Raw genomic sequence first — 21670 nt, forward strand, 5'->3', positions numbered from 1 at the left:
CAGATGTGGAGGACATCACCCCGGCGCAGAGGGTCGTGAGTACTTATCCCCCCCCACACCCTTGCCGGCACCGAAAAAGGCTCCGGTTACACCTTCGCCTCCGGGCCTAGGTAAGACCAAGGACACTGCTTCCAACACCCCACCTTCGGGCCCGGTGAAGAATCCAAGCAAGCCTTCCGGCGGCTCGGGCTCGATCCAGCCTCTCCCCGGTGCCGATTAACACGCTTCGGCACCGAAAAAGAAGCCGACCCCCATATCGACACCGAGCTCCGCACCAAAGCACTCGGGATCGAAACCCAGCTCTTCGGCATCGACACCACTTTCGGTGCCGACCAAAGCACACAAGGCCACCGGCACCGACACTTCGAGGCCGAAATCCATCTCGGCGCCGACCAAGCGTCTGGAGGTTCCCGAACCAGGTTCTAAACAGCGAACCGGCACGGAAAAGCCTAAAAAGACAATAGCCTCGACGCCTTCGGTGCCGACGGACAGACCAGCCTCACCGGACTTATTTACACCGGATCCCTTGCAGAAAACACTCACCAAGGATCCAAAAACTGGACATTTGACACTTTCTTCCAAAAAGAGACATTTGGAGAAGCCTGCTCCACCTCCGCCTCCAAAGAGGAAGGACTCTGCTACCTCTCCGTTCAGGATACCTTCCCCACCTCCTCCACCTTCTCCACCTCCACCTCCACCACCTCCACCTTCTCCACTCCAACCTCATCGTTCTCACACCCCTTCTCCACACGATGATGATGATCACGGGGACCCATATGATGACATAGGGGATGTCCCCCAGGACCTACCCACAGGGGACCCCACTCCTACAGGATCCCCAGACCCATGGGACGACTACATTATCCCTGATATGCCCAACGTCCCACAAGATGACCGTTACCCCTCCAGGCCATCTCCACCAGAAGACTCATTGTGGTTCCACCATCTACTTCAAAGGGCGGCACACTATCACAGGGTAGACTTGCATACCGACCCCGTAGAGGAAGATTTCCTCCTCGACACATTTGACACCACACATAGGTCTGCCTCCATATTACCTATGCTTGAAGGAGTGGTAAAGCATGCACCAGAAGTTTTTAAGTACCCAGTTAGGGCCAGGGTCATTAACCCGCACATAGAAAAGAAATACAAAGCTGCCCCCACAGATCCCTCCTAAATCAGAGGGCCAGCGCCACTAGATTCCCTAGTGGTGTCCATGGCACGCAAAAGGGCAAATTCCCAGGCGTCAGGTGAAGCACCACCACCTGACAAAGAGTCAAAGCTACTGGACGCATCAGGAAAGCGCACAGCATCACAAGCAGCCAATATTTGGCGTATCGCCAATACTCAAGCGCTATTGGGCAGATATGACAGGGCACATTATGATGAGTTAGAAAGCCAAATCCAAATCCAAAAACAGCTTTATTCGACGAAAGTCATAAAAGCGATACAAAACAGGTACAGGTACACAATACACAGATAGTTTGACAAAAAGACAATATAAAATCGATACTATTTAAAATATTTACAGGTTTTAAAAATACATATAATAAAAAAAAGATCATTAGGGGTAACATCCAGGGCAGCTGACACTTTACTAACCATTGCTCTTAATTCTTATAATCCATGCCCACCCCAGGAATTTAGCAACAGCCACAACAATTACCGGGTCAGTGCAGGTACGAAGGAGTCTTCCTGCTTCAACACTCTGTCTAGTACCCAATAATTGGCAAGTTAGAAAGCATAATGCACCACCTCCCTGAAAAATATGAAGCTAGGGCCAACAAACTAATTAAAGAGGGTAAGACTATCACTAACACTTCTATACGCTGTACCTTAGATGCGGCAGACACAGCTTCCAGGGCCATCAATACCAGCGTCCTCCTCCGTCGCCATACTTGGCTAAGAATATCAGGGTTTAAACCGGAGGTACAAGCCTCCATCCTTAACCATCCCTTTGACCAGGAACATCTATTTGGCCCAAAGGTGGATGAGGCCCTAGAAAAAATGAAGAAGGATACGGATACGGCGAAGTCCATGGGAGCCTTACAGTCACACCCTCCTAGACGCTCCTTTCGCCGCTCTTCCTTTCGGGGTACATCTAGAGGATACTCCTCAGACACCGCGTCTACTTCGTACAAATCCTCCACTCAGTCCACCTTCACGAGGGGTTATCAAAGAGGCGGTTATAGGGGTAACAATAATAAAGGCAGAGGCAAAACAAACAACGCCCGCTCTACCACAACGCCTACCCAATGACTTCCTCCCACTCCCCCCAGACCATTCCACTCCGGTCAGGGGCAGACTCCAACATTTCCTTCCTGTCTGGGCTACCATCACCTCAGACAAATGGGTGACACAAATAATTCAGTCAGGCTACTGCCTAGAACTAATATCTACCCCCCCGAACATTCCACCCCGGCAGCGCCCAATGTCACAAGAACATTTAATACTCCTAAAGCAGGAGGTAATCTCCCTCCTACAAAAACAGGCAATAGAACCGGTTCCTACCAAACAACAAAACATGGGAGTCTACTCCCTATATTTTCTCATACCAAAAAGGGACGAGACTCTGTGGCCCATCCTAGATCTCCGGCCCCTAAACACGTACATACACTCCGACCATTTTCATATGGTAACGCTTCAGCAGGTACTTCCGCTCGTATACCAAAATGACTTTTTGACCACCTTAGATCTAAAAGGCGCGTATTTTCACATTCCGGTGCACAAAGCTCACCGCAAGTACCTCAGATTTGTAGTGGACGGACAACACTTCCAATTCAAGGTGCTCCCGTTCGGAGTCACAACAGCGCCAAGGGTATTCACCAAGTGCCTAGCAGTGGTAGCAGCACATTTGCGAAGACAACACATCCATGTCTTCCCATACTTAGACGACTGGCTGATAAAAGCCGGGTCATACCATCAGTGTGTTCAACACACATCTTCCACCATTCAATTACTCCACCAGCTGGGCTTCACAGTAAACCACCAGAAGTCCCATCTCCAACCATCCCACATAAAACAGTACCTCGGTGCCACCATAGACACCTCAAGAACACTAGCCTACCCCAATCCTGCCAGGATTGCAAGCATTCAAGCTCTACGCGCAAAATTAACACTACAACACTCCCTTCCGCTGTTTATGCAACTAATAGGGATGATGGCCTCTTGCATTTTCATAGTGCCTCACGCAAGACTCCAGATGCGTCCTCTCCAAGAGTGCTTAGCGCGCCAATGGAGCCAGGCCCAGGGTCAATTAACAGATCTGGTGTTGGTAGACGGTCGCACCCATCGCTCTCTGCAGTGGTGGAACACCACAAACCTTTCCAAAAGTCGACCGTTCCTGGACCCGGTTCCTCAAATAGTACTGACAACGGACGCATCGCTCTCCGGCTGGGGAGCTCATCTACTACATCTCACCATACAGGGCAAGTGGACACCTCAACAAAAGTTACTCCATATCAACCATCTGGAGTTACTAGCAATCTTCTTAGCCCTAAAATCTTTTCAAACTCAAATTTCAGGCAAGGCAGTCCTGATCCGAACAGACAACATGACAGCCATGTATTATATTATAAAACAAGGCAGCACACACTCTCCACAGCTCTCTCACCTAGCACAGAGCATATGGAGATGGGCAATACCCCAGAGAATCTTTCTCCTAGCCCAGCATGTCCCAGGAGTCCAAAACACAGTGGCAGATCTGCTCAGCAGGCAGACACAACAGATCCACGAGTGGGAGCTTCACCCGCAAGTTCTTCACCCGTACTTTCAAATGTGGGGGCATCCACAGATAGACCTCTTCGCCACCCACGAAAACGCCAAATGCCCAAGCTTCGCCGCCAGATACCCACACCCATTGTCCAAAGGAAATGCGATATGGATGAACTGGTCAGGCAGATTTGCGTACACTTTTCCGCCTCTCCTACTCATTCCACTAGTGGTGCGCAAACTACAACAACACTCCCTCACACTAATTCTAATAGCTCTAACGTGGGCCAGACAACCGTGGTACACCACACTGCTGGAACTATCTGTAGTGCCGCACCAAAAACTACACCTCTCTCCACACCTCTTAACCCAGAACCATGGAGAGATCCAACACCCGGACCCAGCGCAGCTCAACCTTGCGATCTGGCTCCTGAAATCCTAGAATTCGGATACCTAAATCTTCCCCCTGACTGTATGAACGTCATCAGAGAAGCTAGAAGACCTACCACTAGAGCGTGCTACGCCGCCAAGTGGAAACGTTTTGTTATTTATTGCCATAACAATACCATCAATCCACTGGACGTGTCCATTCAACACATAATAGGCTACTTACTCCACCTACAAAGGTGCAATCTAGCCTTTACGTCCTTTCGACTACACCTCGCAGCTATTGCAGCTTACCTACTAAACAGGCAACATCTCTCACTTTTTAGAGTACCTGCCATTAAAGCCTTCATGGAAGGCCTTAAAAGAATAATTCCCCCCAGAGTGCCACCGTCACCTGTGTGGAACTTAAATATCGTTCTCACAAGGCTAATGGGGCCTCCCTTCGAACCTCTGCATAAATGCGAACTACAATTCCTAACATGGAAAACCGCTTTTCTTGTAGCCATCACTTCCCTTAGAAGGGTCAGTGAGATACAAGCACTTACCATTCAAGAACCCTTTCTCCAAATGCACCATTATAAGGTTGTTCTCCGTACCAACCCAAAATTCCTCCCTAAAGTCATTTTTCCCTTTCACCTAAACCAAACAGTAGAACTACCAGTATTTTTCTCGCAACCACAGACTGTTGCGGAAAGGGCTCTTCACACACTGGATGTCAAAAGAGCCTTACTCTACTACATTCAGAGAACACAACCTTTCCGTAAGACCAAACAACTGTTTGTTTCTTTCTCTCCACCACACAAAGGTAACCCCATCTCAAAATCGGGGATAGCTAGGTGGATTGTAAAATGCATTCAAATCTGCTACCATAAAGCAAAGCAAACGCTATGCATTCCCCCGAAAGCCCATTCTACACGAAAAATAGGGGCTTTGTGGTAAATAATTTAATTACCGGGACTTAATTTGATGCGGAAAATCTATAATAATAGCTCAGTAAAATAAGAGGCAGAATCCGTGGTATTAGAGGTTCGGAACGGGCTTTATTCCAAAATCAATTCGAATCGATGGACTCCATATTCCATCACCACGAAGGTTCAGGAAGTGAAGGACCAACTTTATTGACAAGTAATCATTTTTATACAATAGGCATTACAGTGAAACAGATGCAGGGGGCGTAACAGTTAATCACAAAGATAAGAACATACATGCGTAACTTAAAATAGGTGTAACTGGGCGTAACTTAAAGAACGTCATTGGATATGATGTCATAAATGGGTGGTTCCACGGAAGAATTTCGCAATGTCAGCAGAAATACTTGGCAGAGATGCGCGCGCAGCAGCATGACGTGTGATTGACGTGCAACTAGGGGGTGAAGGGGACTTGACATTTAGCTCTACATGTGGAGACAGAAGTCTGGGGTTATGTCAACCTAATCCCAAATCATATCTAACATCCTATGTTTAAAGAACTGTGTTATCCAAAAAGAGAGGTCTCTTAGGATAGAATCTTATTCTATACTGACTATACTGACTGTTAGTGCGTGTACAAGCGTCTAAGTGTCTACACTAGATGCGAGGGCAGAAATCTTCCATAGTAACAGGGCTATGAATTACTTGCATAAAGACAGAGAAGCCGGGCCTTTTGCTCGGTAGCTGAAAGAATGTTTACTTAAACTGCTAGACAGGAATGCATTGGGTGAAGAGCGGAGCAGAGCAGATAATCTTGAAGGTGAAGTACAGTTTTTGGCAAGCAGACAGGTCGAGTCAGGCACCGTTAGCCGCACAGGGAGTAGGACAAAGTTCATGGATACAGATGCGAGCTCAGACTGGAGCTTTCAGAGGCAGAAGGCAGAAAAGGCTTGATGGCAGAATCAGGGCCTATTCGCCTGGACTGTGAAATGGGATAAATGAACCATATAAAGCCGGTGGCCTTTCATACTTAGGAATAGAATATCCGGCCCATTCATGGCGGATCTGAAAGAGGACATGTTGGCGGTGGACGCACATGTGTTTGCGTCTTCATAACTGGAACTGGAGGAAACATACATGTATTTGTGATTTATACATGAAACCGTTGGGGTCCAAGATAGGGGACATAACTGACCATAAAAATCCATATTTCCACATTCCCTCCTTGTCCCCTACTTGCCCTTAAGAGATATCAATCTTCATCAATCCGTTGATTTGTTCATATAGCATCATTTGTTCTTCTTTCTTCTTCCGGGATGAATGAAATCTTGGTGGTGGAATACACGATGTGGCACACAGACCACAAATCGCTGGTCCACATTGTAGGCATAAGCAGCAACTGAATAGTATGAGAAAGCCAATACCTAGGAAGGATAGGACCCTCCATCCAAAGGTAGATAATACACTCCAAAACCAACCGGACCAAGTCCAGGTGCCTGGATTCTGGTGTATCTGGCTTACAATCTTATGAAGGCGGGTTATGGCTTTATACACAGGTGGCGAATTTTCTGGTATGAAAATGCAACAATTTGATCCGATGACCCTACAAGCTCCGCCCCTATCGGCCAGAATGACGTCAAGGACAAGACGATTTTGAAGCACAACAATCCGCATAGCAGACTGCTCTTCTGTTAAATTGCCTAAGGCGGAAATAGTTTCGTTTACTACTGCTTCAAGGGTTCTGGTTAATCTACGTATCAGCTTACTATTAGTGACTGTACCTATATAAGGAAAGAAACCTTTATTGAAATCTGTGTATTTCTCCCATGCTGTTTCAGTGTAATCGACTATTGGGAGATCTCTCTGCTGTCTATTGTGTACTAAATGAGTATTTCTATGATAATCAGGAGGAGCTAGGAAAACAGGTGGTAGAAGGAATGCTATGTAACAGGTACCATCCCAATCTAAAGGTAGGCGTATATATGCGGTCTGTCCACATATAAAGTAGGAATGACGAGAAGCTCTAAATGTAGATTTGCCTTGATCACTGAATTCTATTACAGTGGTGCATTTACTATGGCCCATGTGTATGGAGCCATTCTTTCTTATGCATAATTCCCCTTTAACTGGGAATACGGACATGGCAGGCAAAATTGGTGTAGCTTCAGATTCAACGTTCAGGATCATGAGGTTAAGTGTGAAATTACCTAATCCATATACTTCATTTTCTAGATCAGTTCCTGTTCTTTTGGGAAGTCCCTCCTTGTTAGGGTAACAGACCTTAAGCAAAACTAAGTTCAGGTTTCCCCATACCCAGTTGTCTTGATAAACCGCGGAATTCGAATCTAGGGAATTAATTAAACTAAACCATGCTCCACAGGAGCCATTGTGTGTAAACGGATATGGAAAGAGAGGCAGAATTCCCTTCTAGTTCTGATAGGGAGGGAGTCGGCCACATATCCAACAATTTGTAGCATTGCTAGCCTGATGGGAATGATGTAACATACTAATAAAAGTGTTATTGCGCAGCGCAAATCTATAGGACAACTCATGCGGGGGAAATTCACTAAAAGAATGTTCAGCAGTAACATTATAAACATGTTTAGAAATAGGATAATATATGTGCAACAATATACTTGCAGCGATTATTAAAAGACATAAGAAAAACAGAATTAATAACGTCACTGTACAATGACTACGCAGTGATTTACAATACGCATGTTTTTTCAACTGGATTTGATTATCTCCTTCTCTATTCCGGTCCAGAGGATACATGTCAGAGACAAATTCAACCGATTCACCTTGGAGAGGACTTAAACAATCAAATTGTCTGACTGTCTGGACCTTAATTTTAGTCTATATAGTTCTGAGCTCGTTTGTTCAACCAAAGGAAGCTTTGAGTCTGTCTTTGAGGAAATACAGTGTTTAGTCTCTATATCGGATGGTAGTCCATGAAATTTCTTGATATGACTTGAATGTATCCAGCCTTTTCGACCTTCGATCTTCACGGCTGTCCTCGTGGTTAACAGTACGAGTTGAGGCGATTTCCACCTAGGATCCAGCTGAGACTTCCGGTCAAAGTTCCTCACTAACACCAGGTCCCCGGGAATTACGTCATGGGGTTTCACCTCGGTGTTGTCGGGAAAGGCTGCAGCTACCTGTGAACGACAAGATTGTAGTGCAGACATCAAGGAAGCTAGGTAATCTGTCAGCATATTACAGTCTACATCAGTTATTTTGCGTGGTATAGGCGTCCCCCACATATTTGGTGGTCTACCGAAGATCACCTCATATGGAGATAGCCCTGTTCGAGAATGTGCTACCATTCTCATGTAAAAGAGTGCAACTGGCAAGGCTACTACCCAGTCGACACCTTTCTCTCTACATATTTTGGACAATCTAATTTTCAGAGTTTGATTATGTCGTTCCACGAGACCTGCTGCCTCGGGGTGTCGGACACAGTGAAATCTCCATTGATAACCTAACAAAAGTGAAACGTGTTTCATTAGTTCGGATGAGAACGGCTGGCCGTTATCTGAGTAGACAGCACGTGGTAAACCGTACCGTGGGAAGAATTCTCGAACTAACTGTTTGGCAGTAGTCGGGGCAGTGTAATCTGAAACCGGGTATGCTTCTGTCCAACGGGACAGAGCACAAACAACTACAAGAACGTATTTGAATCCTCGACATCGTTCCATCTGGATATAATCCATCTGGAGGACTTCAAAAGGGTGATCAGGAGGCTGAAATCCACCTTGTTCTACGGGAATGCTTTTACCTGGGTTAAACTGACAACAGATCATACAGGTACGAACTTTTTGTTTAGCTGCTGCTCGTAAATGTTTGTTGAACCAAATGTGTTGAATGCTGTCTAGCATAGCCTTTTCTCCTAGGTGCGCTGGACTATGTATTGTATTAATGATAACTTGGACCATTGAGTCGGGAAGAAACCATATAGATTTTTCCTTCGTCATCCATCCCTGATCAGTTTGGATCCCTCCTAATTCAGTCCATTTCTTTATTTCGTCTGGTGTAGCATGTGTCTGTATGTCAATTACGTCAAGAGCGGGATCCTTAACCATCATGCAATGCGTTGGTGTCGGAACTATTGTCTTTGTCATGTCAGATGTGTGAGTTTGAGCAGTCTGTTTAGCTGTTTTGTCAGCTAGATCATTGCCTTGGGAAATGATATCAGTAACTTTCGTATGAGCTTTACATTTCATAATTGATATTGCAGTGGGTAGATGTATTGCATCTAATAAGGCATGAATGAGGGGTCCGTGCTGAATGTGGGCACCGTGAGAAGTTAAATAACCTCTCTCTCGCCACAGCACGCCGAAGTCATGTACAACTCCGAATGCATAACGTGAATCAGTGTATATGTTGACTTTCTTATTTGTGGCTTGAATACAGGCTTGTGTCAGAGCGATGAGCTCTGCTGCTTGAGCTGACAAGGTATTAATACGATTTGTTTCAATGACTTCAGTGTCTGTTGTGACTGCATACGCGGCCACTAGCTCTCCTGTACTTGTTCTCCTACATGAACCATCTACATACAGCGTCAGGTCTGGATCTGTCAATGGGACGTCTGTCAAGTCTTGTCTGGGTTTCGTCGTGATAGTAATAACTTCAATACAATCATGCGCTAATGGGTCTGTTCCGTTTACTGGCAAAAGTGTGGCAGGATTCAATGTACTACAACGTCTGATTTCTATGTGTGGCTGAAACAATGTTAGTTCGTAACCGGTGAGTCTTGCTATAGTCAAGTGTTGTGTTTGTGTGCGGTTCAAGAGAACCTCTACTGCGTGTGGTACTTGTACTGTCAATGGATGTCCTAACACTATGGCATCGCTTTGTCTGATTGCTAAAGCTGTCGCTGCCACTGATTTCAGGCACGCAGGCAGAGCCTGAGCTACGGGATCTAATGTACTAGAAAAATAAGCACATGGTTTGTGTGATCCTGCTTGTTCCTGTGTGAGTACTGACAAAGCAGTACCTTCGCGTTCTGTAACAAAGAGTGTAAACTGTTTACTGTAACATGGTGTTGCTAGGACAGGTGCTTGACATAAAGCTTTCTTTAAACTTTCAAAAGCTTGTGTATGTTCTTGAGTCCAAGGGAGGACAGTCGATGTGGCTGCCTCCTGTGTTGTCAACTGAATGAGTGGTTTTGCTAGAAATGCATACTGAGGGATCCACTGCCTACAATATGAAGTGAGGCCTATAAAAGCCCGCACCTCCTTTTGTGTCTTGGGTACTGACATGTTATCAATTAACTGTATGCGGTCGGGTGTAAGCTGCCTTCCCTCCTTGGACAGCGAGTGACCAAGGTAAACAACTCGCTGGACACAGAATTGCAGCTTAGAAGGGGACACCTTGTGCCCCTTTTCGGCCAAGAATTGTAAAACCGTCAGTGAGGCTTTTTCACATTCAGGTTCGCTTCGGGCGGTGATCAACAGATCATCGACATATTGAAGCAGGGCAGTGTTGACTGGCATGTGGATACTGTCAAGTTCTCGTTTCAGTGCTTGGCTATAGATGCTGGGGCTTTCTGTGAATCCTTGAGGTGCGCGTGTGAATTTAAAGCTTCGTCCATTTAAACTAAATCCGAACAAGTATTGGCTTTCCGGATCTATTGGGACGCTAAAAAAGGCATTCTTGAGATCAATTACAGTAAAGAATGTTGCTTCAGAATCAATGGCTGTCAGTAATGAAGAAATGTCGAACTACGGGGTATTGTGGTACAATACATTTATTTAATTCGCGCAGATCAACAACCAATCGATATACTGGCGGGGCCTTTGGATCAGTTCGTTTAAGAATCGGGATTATCGGGGAATTACATATATTGGAGTCGGTTTCCACAACCACTCCTTGGCCAATGAGCTCGTCAATGATTTGCAGTAAAGCCACTACAGCATCTGGGGGTAACTTGTATTGTCGCATTCGTGGTAGTACCACTCCTGCCTTTAGTGTGACTCGATATGGTGTAATATTCATGCAACCAACATCTGTAGGGCCTTGTGCCCAGAAGTGTGTGGGTAAAGTCTGCAGTCGGTGATCCATGTCTCGGGACACATAGTGCCCTTTGAAATCACGTAGAAACAATCTTACTCCTTCCGGAGAACAACATATTATAGCTCCTAGAGCTTTCAATGTTTTGATACCTAACAGGTTTTCTGGACATGATTTAGTAAGCAATAAATCTGTAGTTCGTGTCAAAGGACCAATCGTAAGGGGAAGAGGCTGTGATACTTCGTTAATGATAGGTTTTCCTGAAAACCCAAGGGAAATATTCTGTGAGCCTGAGAGGGGTGCCCCTGGAACTTCACTACGTTTTATGGTTGTTCGGCTTGCCCCTGTATCAAGTAAAAATTTTCTATCCTGGCCTAATAGTTCACTGTGTACATAAGGTCCTTCTTGATCTACAGGGACCTCGATAAGGGGTAAGCCAACTTCCCTCTCTAGGCTGTTTCATGAGTATCGTTGATAATCAGGATAGTCATACTGTGCAGTCTGGTACATCTGTCGTGTCGTTGTTGGTGTAGCAGCAATAGGCTGCTGTGGTGGAGCTGGCATAGACTGTGCATGCTGCGGAGCTCCTTGTTGGTTCTGATCCTGTCTAAGTGGCCGTGGTCTTTCTTTTGTATTACCTATGGCGATATTATGTTTTAAAACTGGACAATCGTGTACATAATGACCTGGCTGTTTACAATAGTTGCATGTCCCTTTTACAGGACCTGCTGAAACACTAGACTGTGTCATACCCTTTTTATGACCGTCAGCTGGAACTGTCTGGGAAACGAGCATTTTCATTTTCGTATCTTTCATGCGTCTTTGTTCATGTTCTTGTTCCTCTCTAATTCTATTGTGATGGTACTGTAGCATCTGTAACATTTGTGACGGAGTGTTACCTTGCCAGGTACTCTCGAATTTCAATACTCTATTCTTAACTTGGGGCAGGGCATTTTCAACTAATTTTGTCACAAACAGATGTGGATATGATTCGCTACTTGCTTTTATTCCACTATTTATACCAAAACATTTTTCGAATCGGGCATAGAAATCACTAGTGTCCTCATCGTGCTTTTGTTTACAGGCTGAGATTGCACCCCAGTCTTCCTTTTTCGTAGTTAATAAACGTGGCAGTACCTGTACTAGTAAACCTGGTAGTGTTTTGGTCTTTTCCCCAAGCCCTGAACCTGGACCTCGAGCTTTTTCTTCGTTTTCTAATGCTGTCCAATCTATCTTTTGGTCTCCCACCTCCCAGTCCTTTTCCTTGAGTTTTTCGTAAATGCCCGCAGGCATTAATACCTTCAATATCGTCATAATGTCTGGATAGGTATATTCTCCCATGAGCAACATGTCTTTAATTTCACGGTGGAAACCCGCTGGGTCTTTGTCATGACTGGGTACCACTTTCTTCATTTCTAATAGTTCTATTTTAGATATGGGTGTGTATACAAACACACGTTTAAACTGATTGTCATCACCTTTTATCGGGTGCACTTCGCGTAAGGGATTCTGTCTATCCATATAATACGTCGTTCTTTTCTTGATGGGCAGTGAGACATGTTCGGGGCATACAAAAAGAATATACTGCTTTCTGGATTCTAGTATTTCTCTAATTAGCTCAGTACCTGAACCTCTCCATTTATTCGTGAGTAATTCAGTCAATATATCAGGTAAGGGACCAGGATCGGAGTGTTGGCTTTTATATAATATAAGGAGTTGTTGAACCATATAGATACCAGCTAAACGCTGTTCATCTGGGGTGAGGTTCAAAAACGTGTGCGCTAATGTATCATCACTATATTTTCCGGGACTGTCAACCCAATGAACGGCTGACCTGGCTAATTCTTGTTCGTCCATAGAATCGAGTATATGATAACCCCTTCGTTCTCGGAGCAATTTGTCAGCGGCTTGGAACGAATGTTCGGGGGACCTTATATTTATTATTGGGTTTTGGAAGTTTCTGTTATTATCTGGACGTATCGGACGTATCGGATCAGTAAAGCCTCTAGTATTATTACAAAATCTTCCTCTACCTACATAGGCCATAGTTTCTAACTGTCCTGTGGGCAGTTCTAATTCTTCCTCCTCCTCGGTTTGTTCAGGCTCGTCTACTGCTAATCTTTCTTCGTGTATTCGTTCTATTTCTTTGCGGATCTTGCGGCACATAGCTACTATACATGATCGTTTATCATGCCTCCCCTCTGATATATTCCGACTCCAGGTGGTAAGAATTTGCATTTCTTCCGGATTTACCCCTGGTCGGTTTTGATTTCTGATCACACAATTTATGAGGAAACGTAACAGTTCCCCCTGTATCTCCACTTTCTGGTACTCCAAGGCTCTATTAATACTTTCGGAATCTCGTCCTGACTGGACAAAGTGATATATATTTTCTAAATGTGTAGTAATTCCTGGTAGCCTCCCTAAATATATTGCAGCTCGTCGGATACGTAATGATGCCAGCAGCATTTCGTCCCCCTTTCCGGGCACAGGGTCATATCTACAATCTATTAGAAGTTCCTTAAGCGCGTCGGGAGTTACTAGTTTGGGCGTACGTTGGTGTGCTAATTCTTGAAAGGAAAGTTTATTTACTCTGGGTGGCGTGGAAAAAATGTTTGTTGTACCTCCCGTAGCACCACCTGGGGTGCTGGATGTGAAAGGATTCGTTGAACGTGATATAGCAACCATAGATGTGGGTACAGCTGTAGAAACAGATGTGCTTGCCGGAACTTGTGTCGGAGTTTGTTGTTGCGGCGGTACAGACGGAGGAGGGTCTTGGCGTTGAACCCCCTCGGCAGGCGGTCTATGTGGCGCAGCATTAGCATACTCGGGAGCTGCGTCGTCTAAATAAGAGGAAAGAAAAACATCTTCTGCGGTTCTGGGATGCCCTTTGGGATGTACTTTTATCGGGAACAATGGGGGTGGCAAGTCTTTTGGTATCTCCGGAGTAGCCTTAGGTAATCCTTCGGCCAGAAGAGGATACATACCATTCATAAGGGCATTTCGTTGTCTGTCTACTTGTTCTGACTTTACTCGAGTACCTTCTTCAATTAATAGATTTTCTCGAACTTTATTTGAATTCTCCTTACTCTTCTCTTCCTGTCTACGTGCTTTTTCTGTACGTCTATACGATTCTTTACGCCATAATTCAATGGCATCTTTCTGTGATTGTCTAGCTTTCTTTTTCCATAATTCTTCCTCTACTTTCACGATGCAATCTGCATCCCAGGTCCCAGCTGCGGGCCACCTCTGACTTTCTGGTAATTCCTTGGTGTAGTCTACCCATAAATCAAGAAATAATATGGCGTCTAGGCCATGTTTATGATACATGAAGTACCCTGGAGTGTCCCTAGGAGGAATGGGAACAGCTTCTTCGAGTACCCCTTTTCTAGTTTTTATCTGTCTTAATTTCGAAAAGAGCGGCATTTTTTGAGAACTGATCTGATCCGATACCTAATTCTGAACACGTTTAATACAACAAAACACAATACTGAACAGTCATTCACACCACAATATGCAGAACGTATTTAAAACATTTTAACATTTAACATTTAATGAACAACAATGATGGTCATTTGAGGAACTAGTCACTAAACATGATACTCGGCACTAACTAGGTAATTCTGGATTATATACTAGACATACTTGATATACTGCTAAACAGTACTGATACACTGCTGAAACAGTGCAGACCGGATTTGTGTACCCAAACCCGTCTTGACCGGCACAACCTATGTGCACGTCAGAACGCCTCCCCGACAATGGTACTCACCGGGTAGCTCGGAACGGAAGGCCTCGGAACTGAACTGAACTGGACTCGGACCAGACTGGACTCGACTCGAAACTTCGGAACTTTGGAACTTCGGAACCTGGTGGGCCTCTGTATACCTCGGATCTTGCTCTCTCAGCTAGGCTCTGGTCGGGATACTTCGCACTTCTCACCGCCTCGTCTGGGTGTTGATCGCAGCCTCAGTTACCCCCGCTCGGCAGGAGGGAGATACAGGAAATCCTGTGGGTACGCGTTGTTGTCCGTCCAGGTGTGGCAGGAGACCGGGCCTGCAACGCACCTCCGGCGCGTGAGATGAGAAAGTGTCCCTATTCGGGCGCCATATATGTGGTAAATAATTTAATTACCGGGACTTAATTTGATGCGGAAAATCTATAATAATAGCTCAGTAAAATAAGAGGCAGAATCCGTGGTATTAGAGGTTCGGAACGGGCTTTATTCCAAAATCAATTCGAATCGATGGACTCCATATTCCATCACCACGAAGGTTCAGGAAGTGAAGGACCAACTTTATTGACAAGTAATCATTTTTATACAATAGGCATTACAGTGAAACAGATGCAGGGGGCGTAACAGTTAATCACAAAGATAAGAACATACATGCGTAACTTAAAATAGGTGTAACTGGGCGTAACTTAAAGAACGTCATTGGATATGATGTCATAAATGGGTGGTTCCACGGAAGAATTTCGCAATGTCAGCAGAAATACTTGGCAGAGATGCGCGCGCAGCAGCATGACGTGTGATTGACGTGCAACTAGGGGGTGAAGGGGACTTGACATTTAGCTCTACATGTGGAGACAGAAGTCTGGGGTTATGTCAACCTAATCCCAAATCATATCTAACATCCTATGTTTAAAGAACTGTGTTATCCAAAAAGAGAGGTCTCTTAGGATAGAATCTTATTCTATACTGACTATACTGACTGTTAGTGCGTGTACAAGCGTCTAAGTGTCTACACTAGATGCGAGGGCAGAAATCTTCCATAGTAACAGGGCTATGAATTACTTGCATAAAGACAGAGAAGCCGGGCCTTTTGCTCGGTAGCTGAAAGAATGTTTACTTAAACTGCTAGACAGGAATGCATTGGGTGAAGAGCGGAGCAGAGCAGATAATCTTGAAGGTGAAGTACAGTTTTTGGCAAGCAGACAGGTCGAGTCAGGCACCGTTAGCCGCACAGGGAGTAGGACAAAGTTCATGGATACAGATGCGAGCTCAGACTGGAGCTTTCAGAGGCAGAAGGCAGAAAAGGCTTGATGGCAGAATCAGGGCCTATTCGCCTGGACTGTGAAATGGGATAAATGAACCATATAAAGCCGGTGGCCTTTCATACTTAGGAATAGAATATCCGGCCCATTCATGGCGGATCTGAAAGAGGACATGTTGGCGGTGGACGCACATGTGTTTGCGTCTTCATAACTGGAACTGGAGGAAACATACATGTATTTGTGATTTATACATGAAACCGTTGGGGTCCAAGATAGGGGACATAACTGACCATAAAAATCCATATTTCCACAGCTTCCATGGCATTCTTAGGGAACATCCCATTAGATGATATCTGCAAAGCAGCTACATGGTCAACACCGCACACTTTCACCAAACACTATTGTGTAGATGTGCAAACTAAGCAACAAGCTAGTGTGGGCCAGGCTGTACTCAAAACGTTATTTCAAACCACTGCAACAGATACGGGTGGTCGCCGCTAACGGTGGCTACTGCTATATAATCTATGCGCAAGTGTGTAATCTGCAGCTCATATGCCTCGAACGGAATATGCTTCTTACCAGTATGCATCTGTTCTTGTCATGTAGAGCTGCAGATCTACACACGCCCACCCGCCTCCCCGGCTACCTTTATCTGTTCCAGTTTATCTTATTTAGATAGCACACACATGGGCATCTTCACTGTTACTACTACGCTCCATCTTTCCCTGCTGGTGAAAAAAAATCTGAGGATGGAGCCGAAGCCCATGCGCAATACGATCCAAAGGAGGAGTCACCGACCTCGTGACTTCCAAAGACTTTCCAAGAGGAAAAACAAACTGCAAACATCCGGGCCCAACACCAGATGGCGATCTATGCACAAGTGTGTAGATCTGCAGCTCTACATGCCAAGAACAGATGCATACTGGTAAGTAGCATATTCCTTTCTTACCATACTCTACTATTATGTTTATTATTCTCATTGTAGTTGTTATGACTATTAATGATATTTGCATTATTATTGTATGCTAATCTTTACTAATGTGAATCTATGAAAGATCCAATACTGGAGAAGAAAATAAGTTACTTACCTGTAACTGTAGTTCTCCAGTATTGACATCTTTCATAGATTCACATGCAACCCAACCTCCTCCCCTAGAGGCTCCCTCTTTACGCTTTGGGATTATATTTATTCCCACTTGTGCTCGAAAATCTGAGGGATCTAGCCTCTGTGGGTAGTGTTCTAGAGGGTGCTGTTGCCTGATTATTTATAGACCAAGTTTTTTTTTTTTTTAAAAAGGACATAGGCTAATACATTCATGGCCTAATGCCATTATAGCCTAGGCTTACTAATCTTATTGCTTTGATACAGTACAATGGGACTCCCACTTTGACGACGAAGAATGATTCAGGCATGTGAATCCATGAAAGTTACCAATTCTGGAGAACTACAGTGACAGATAAGTAACTTATTTTGTTTTTATTCAAGAACATCAGACTGTACGTGACCTAAGTGGTACTTCTCCTGCTCACTAACTTAGTCTATTAATCAGATACTAGGTGGATCAACAATTTAATCATTTTAAGCCCATTTCCGAAGAGTAACTCATTACTGATTCTCCATACAGAAGGACCTATGTATTTATGCGTTCTTTAAAGGGCTAAACTTTTTGTTGCATAGCTCTATGTGTATTAGGCAACTTCAGTTTTTAAGGTAATTTTTTTTTTTTCGGTAGTTGTTTTGCTGTTGTATGTTGGTTTATGAAGTTGCTTGTCTGGGCATATAGCATTTATTATGTTGATGTATGATGGTGGGTGTGTTTGCATATGATGGTGGTTAATTGGAAGTTTAATGTTTTGGGCATATTAAAGTGTTTGTTTTGGCCTCAGATGTTGGTCATGTGGATGTAGGATAGTGGATGTATTACTATATGATGTTGGTTGTGTTGAAGTATGACATTTGTGTGTCTTGTCATATGATATTTATTTAGACGCATGATGGTGGGCTGTATTGTTGTTTCATGGTGTCATCTGGTGCTGCATAATCAGAGTTTTACCCCCAACTGATCTGTTGCCCTAATTCAATGAAGACTTTACTATGTTCTGTTAGGTTTCTGTTCAACTATTATAGGCGACATTGCACATTTGTGCTGTTTTGCCTGCATATTAGATGTTTTGTCTGTTGTGTGCTGTATATCTTGCTGGTTAGTGATAATTGCAGATGATTATGTGATATATCAGCACTGTGTTGGATGTATCTTAGATCAAATTGCACTAACAATGATCAGCACACTTGCAGCTTACTTGAACTGCATCTTGGATACTATATATTAGTACATAATTTCTCAGAAAACCAATGCATCATCCAACTTGTGCACACATTTTTTTTTAAAGTGGTCTAGAGCCACTTTTTACAAAGATGTGGTAAAGGATCACTACTTATACAAACTTATGCCATGCCGATCCATTGATGAAATTGCTTGCCCATCAGGAGTATATTAAAATATGGTGTTCTCTTATGTTTCTATGAACTACTGAGTGAATGTGGCTCAGATAAATTCCAACTTTTTTAGAATGTTTTATTTTTAGGTTAACACTCTTTGTGGAATGCGCTCCACCAAATTCCCTTTATTTGTATCTGTAAAGGTGGAAATTGAACTTCACTGCAAGCTTCTATTAAACTGAGCATGCTCACTTCAGTGAATTCACTTTTGTATTATATATTGTATGGATATAGTCATACAAATTTATTGTAGATTTTTTCTAATTTTCACAATAAAATCACAATTGCAGCAAGATAGATGGCGCCTTAAAGTATAAAAGGAGTGTTTACACATACACAGTCCATATCACCAAATTAAAACAAGCAGTCTGTCACTCCTTAAGAAGAATTGTAGAACCAGAGGGTGCAAAATCTCATGGTTACAGATTTTTAGCCCCTTCCATGAATTTTACTACCCTCACATGTTTTCCAACTTAGGTAACATTTCATAACATTAAAGGAAGCCCGTATCCCCCCTACTCCAGCTCTAGCAGTTTTCATGATTTGTGCGAAGCTCCACAACATATACAAATTCTATGAACTAGATTTTCACTGCAACTGTGACACCCTGATAAGGCTCTGTAACTAACCCAGGAATCCCTGAATTTCCATAGAGGATTTAATAAAAACCTCAACTCATAAATTTGTGTCGAATAAAGTATGAGAGTGGGATGTGCAAATAGTTTGTGTATTATACGTTGATTGCTTCCCGTGCACCAACACATTTAGATCAAGACTATGAAATGGAGCGAACACTCCTTTTTACCACTGTCAGGATTTGTAATTATGATAGCTCTCTTACACTGAAGCCAAGTCCAGACATTTTAAGGATTCCTGGAGATATATCCTGGGATTCAAATGAAACATACATTTTCTGGAAGTCTCAAGTGTTGTTCCTCAGGTTCTCCATCTTTTGTTTTTATAGAAACACCTATTTTCCTCCTGATTTGCGTTCATACTTCATTATGGTTGGACATTTATTATCTGGTAAACAGATCACCATGGATTACTAAATTGTGCAATATTGAAGGCCTCTTAGAAAATTCCCAGACTTGCAATATCAGAGTGTACTTGCTTGATACTCTGGGAAAATTATTTCAAATGTGTGTCTTGTAGCATGGCTCACAATGAAATTTAGGAAGTTTTTTCTTAGAATTAAATAGGAATTTCAAAGAAGTCTGGTAGGAGATGAAAAGATGAACCTTGCAAACATGCACAGAGTTTTGTAGAGTTTGTGCCTTCTTGAAATTACCTACATTGTGTTTTTTGTCTCTGCTGTGGTATATTTTGAGCAAATAGCTGGAATAATTGTTTTGTGCCTTGGCTTCCTGGCTCCTCCTGTTTTCCGTTCCTTCAGGGGAATCGATCATGAACACCATACAGAAGGTAGCTGGAGTAGTATCCAATGCTGTGCTTTCGTGCCCAGACCTCTCTAGGACTGGCAGACCAGATGAGAATGCTTACCAGCCAGTGATGGCTCCTCCTTCTGGCATGAGCAGCACGGCGGACCATGCCCTTCCCACCATCCAGACGCGCAGCAGTGGTACACTTTTTTTTAGCTGTCCAAGAGATTTTGTTTTTTTTAAAGGAGGTGGATTCTTCAGCGAGTATTAATGGTGGCTTCTACTCCCTTTTCACAGCAAGTCGCCAACCTGGGCTCGCTGGCGGAGGTTGGGAGGAAAGTGACAGCGGTCACAGCTCCCAGCGGTCCTCTCAAGAGAATTATGAATCTGGTCAGACCTCAATGTCCGGCAGTGACAGCAACTCTGGAGCCAGCAGGGAAGCCGGAGACTTAACAGAGAGGTAAGATGGGACAGAAACCTCAAAACTGGCCTGCTTTCACCATTTTAGTATCCATGGAGAAAAGTGCCTCGAACTGTAAGTTTCACCCACATCTGCCCCCAATAAATGCATGGAAAGGTACAAATGCACTATATACTGAGGAGCGAAGACCTAGACTCATCCCCAGCAGTATTCAACAGAGTTAGTTTCAGTACCTTACCCAATAGCTTCACACAAGGAATGCTGCTTATCCTCTGTTACAAGTTCTTGTTTGAGCCAGGAATTTTGAAAGACCGATTTACACCACCTGCAGGAGAGGGAATTACACCTTGGGTTCTACAGAGGCCCCCATGCAGAATTTAATTTTGCATGGCTGACATTCTTCTCAAAGGAGACACTGCTAATCAGAACTAACCAGCCACCTTTTGCGTAATGGTGAGATCTTACATGAGCTGAATGGCAACTTGCCAACTTCAAAGGCTTCTCAACCCAAGACCATCTTTGTTTCAAGGATCTTGTGAATGTACCTTTTGGTATTGTTGGGGAAATCTGCCGCTGGTACAAGAATAAATATCATTGCTTCAGTGACTCTTGCGACTAGGTTACTTAAGAAAGCCAAGAGATCCGGGCAGAAAAGAAGATGTACTATACGACTAAAGAGCAAGGTTTGAAGATTAAGAGGGATGTTGTGGAGACAATAATAAGTCAATCCTTAGAATGATTTTCAACTCCAAATCCTCCCCCATCCCATCGCCACCACCCAAATCCCATCCTACCCTTACCATACCCCTTGCTTGTGGCCAGTGTATTTTGTTTCTCAACATGTGTTTAAACTTTTTACCTCATTTACACTGTGCAAATTCTGGAGACTCTAAACCTCAAATTATGATTAGAATCAAATGTGGAAAAACGTGGACACAGGATTGGGAATCTGAAATGCGTATCTGTACATAATGTGGATGCCATGTTCTAATCCCAAAAACGTATGTGCACATCAAAGAAACATGAGACTATAATCCTAGAATCTTTACTTGCGCATTAAAGCCACACACATTTTAAATCCTGCAGCCCTCCATATCAATAAAGTGATACCTCATCCTGGATTCTTTATCAGCATGTGAAAAGGACACCTGAGTTTTAACCTGAAGTTTTGCTATTCACATATGAGAATGACACAAGATTCTAAGACTTGGTTCTTTATCTATATACCAGATTAACAAAATATTTCAAATGTGAAATATGATCAATCCAAAGAGACACTGCATTCTATGCTCTTCATCCACACTTTAAGAAGGCACATGATTTTAATCCTGGATTCTAAATCCAGACTCGATAT

At 43.7% G+C, this 21670-nt stretch overlaps 1 protein-coding gene across 3 annotated transcripts in view; it reads left to right on the forward strand.

Annotated features, from left to right (window-relative positions):
* Window positions 1–21670, forward strand: part of TEPSIN (TEPSIN adaptor related protein complex 4 accessory protein) — a 241623-nt gene that overhangs the window by 142768 nt on the left and 77185 nt on the right. For all 3 annotated transcript variants that reach the window (XM_085617396.1, XM_085617395.1, XM_085617398.1), the window contains 2 exons: window positions 19910–20095; window positions 20193–20355. In XM_085617396.1, the coding sequence (XP_085473522.1) occupies window positions 19910–20095; window positions 20193–20355 (349 nt within the window). The remainder of the gene's footprint in view (window positions 1–19909; window positions 20096–20192; window positions 20356–21670) is intronic.

The sequence above is a fragment of the Triturus cristatus genome, chromosome 7, assembly GCF_964204655.1.
Source record: "Triturus cristatus chromosome 7, aTriCri1.1, whole genome shotgun sequence".
In the NCBI taxonomy this organism is placed as follows: Eukaryota; Metazoa; Chordata; class Amphibia; order Caudata; family Salamandridae; genus Triturus; species Triturus cristatus.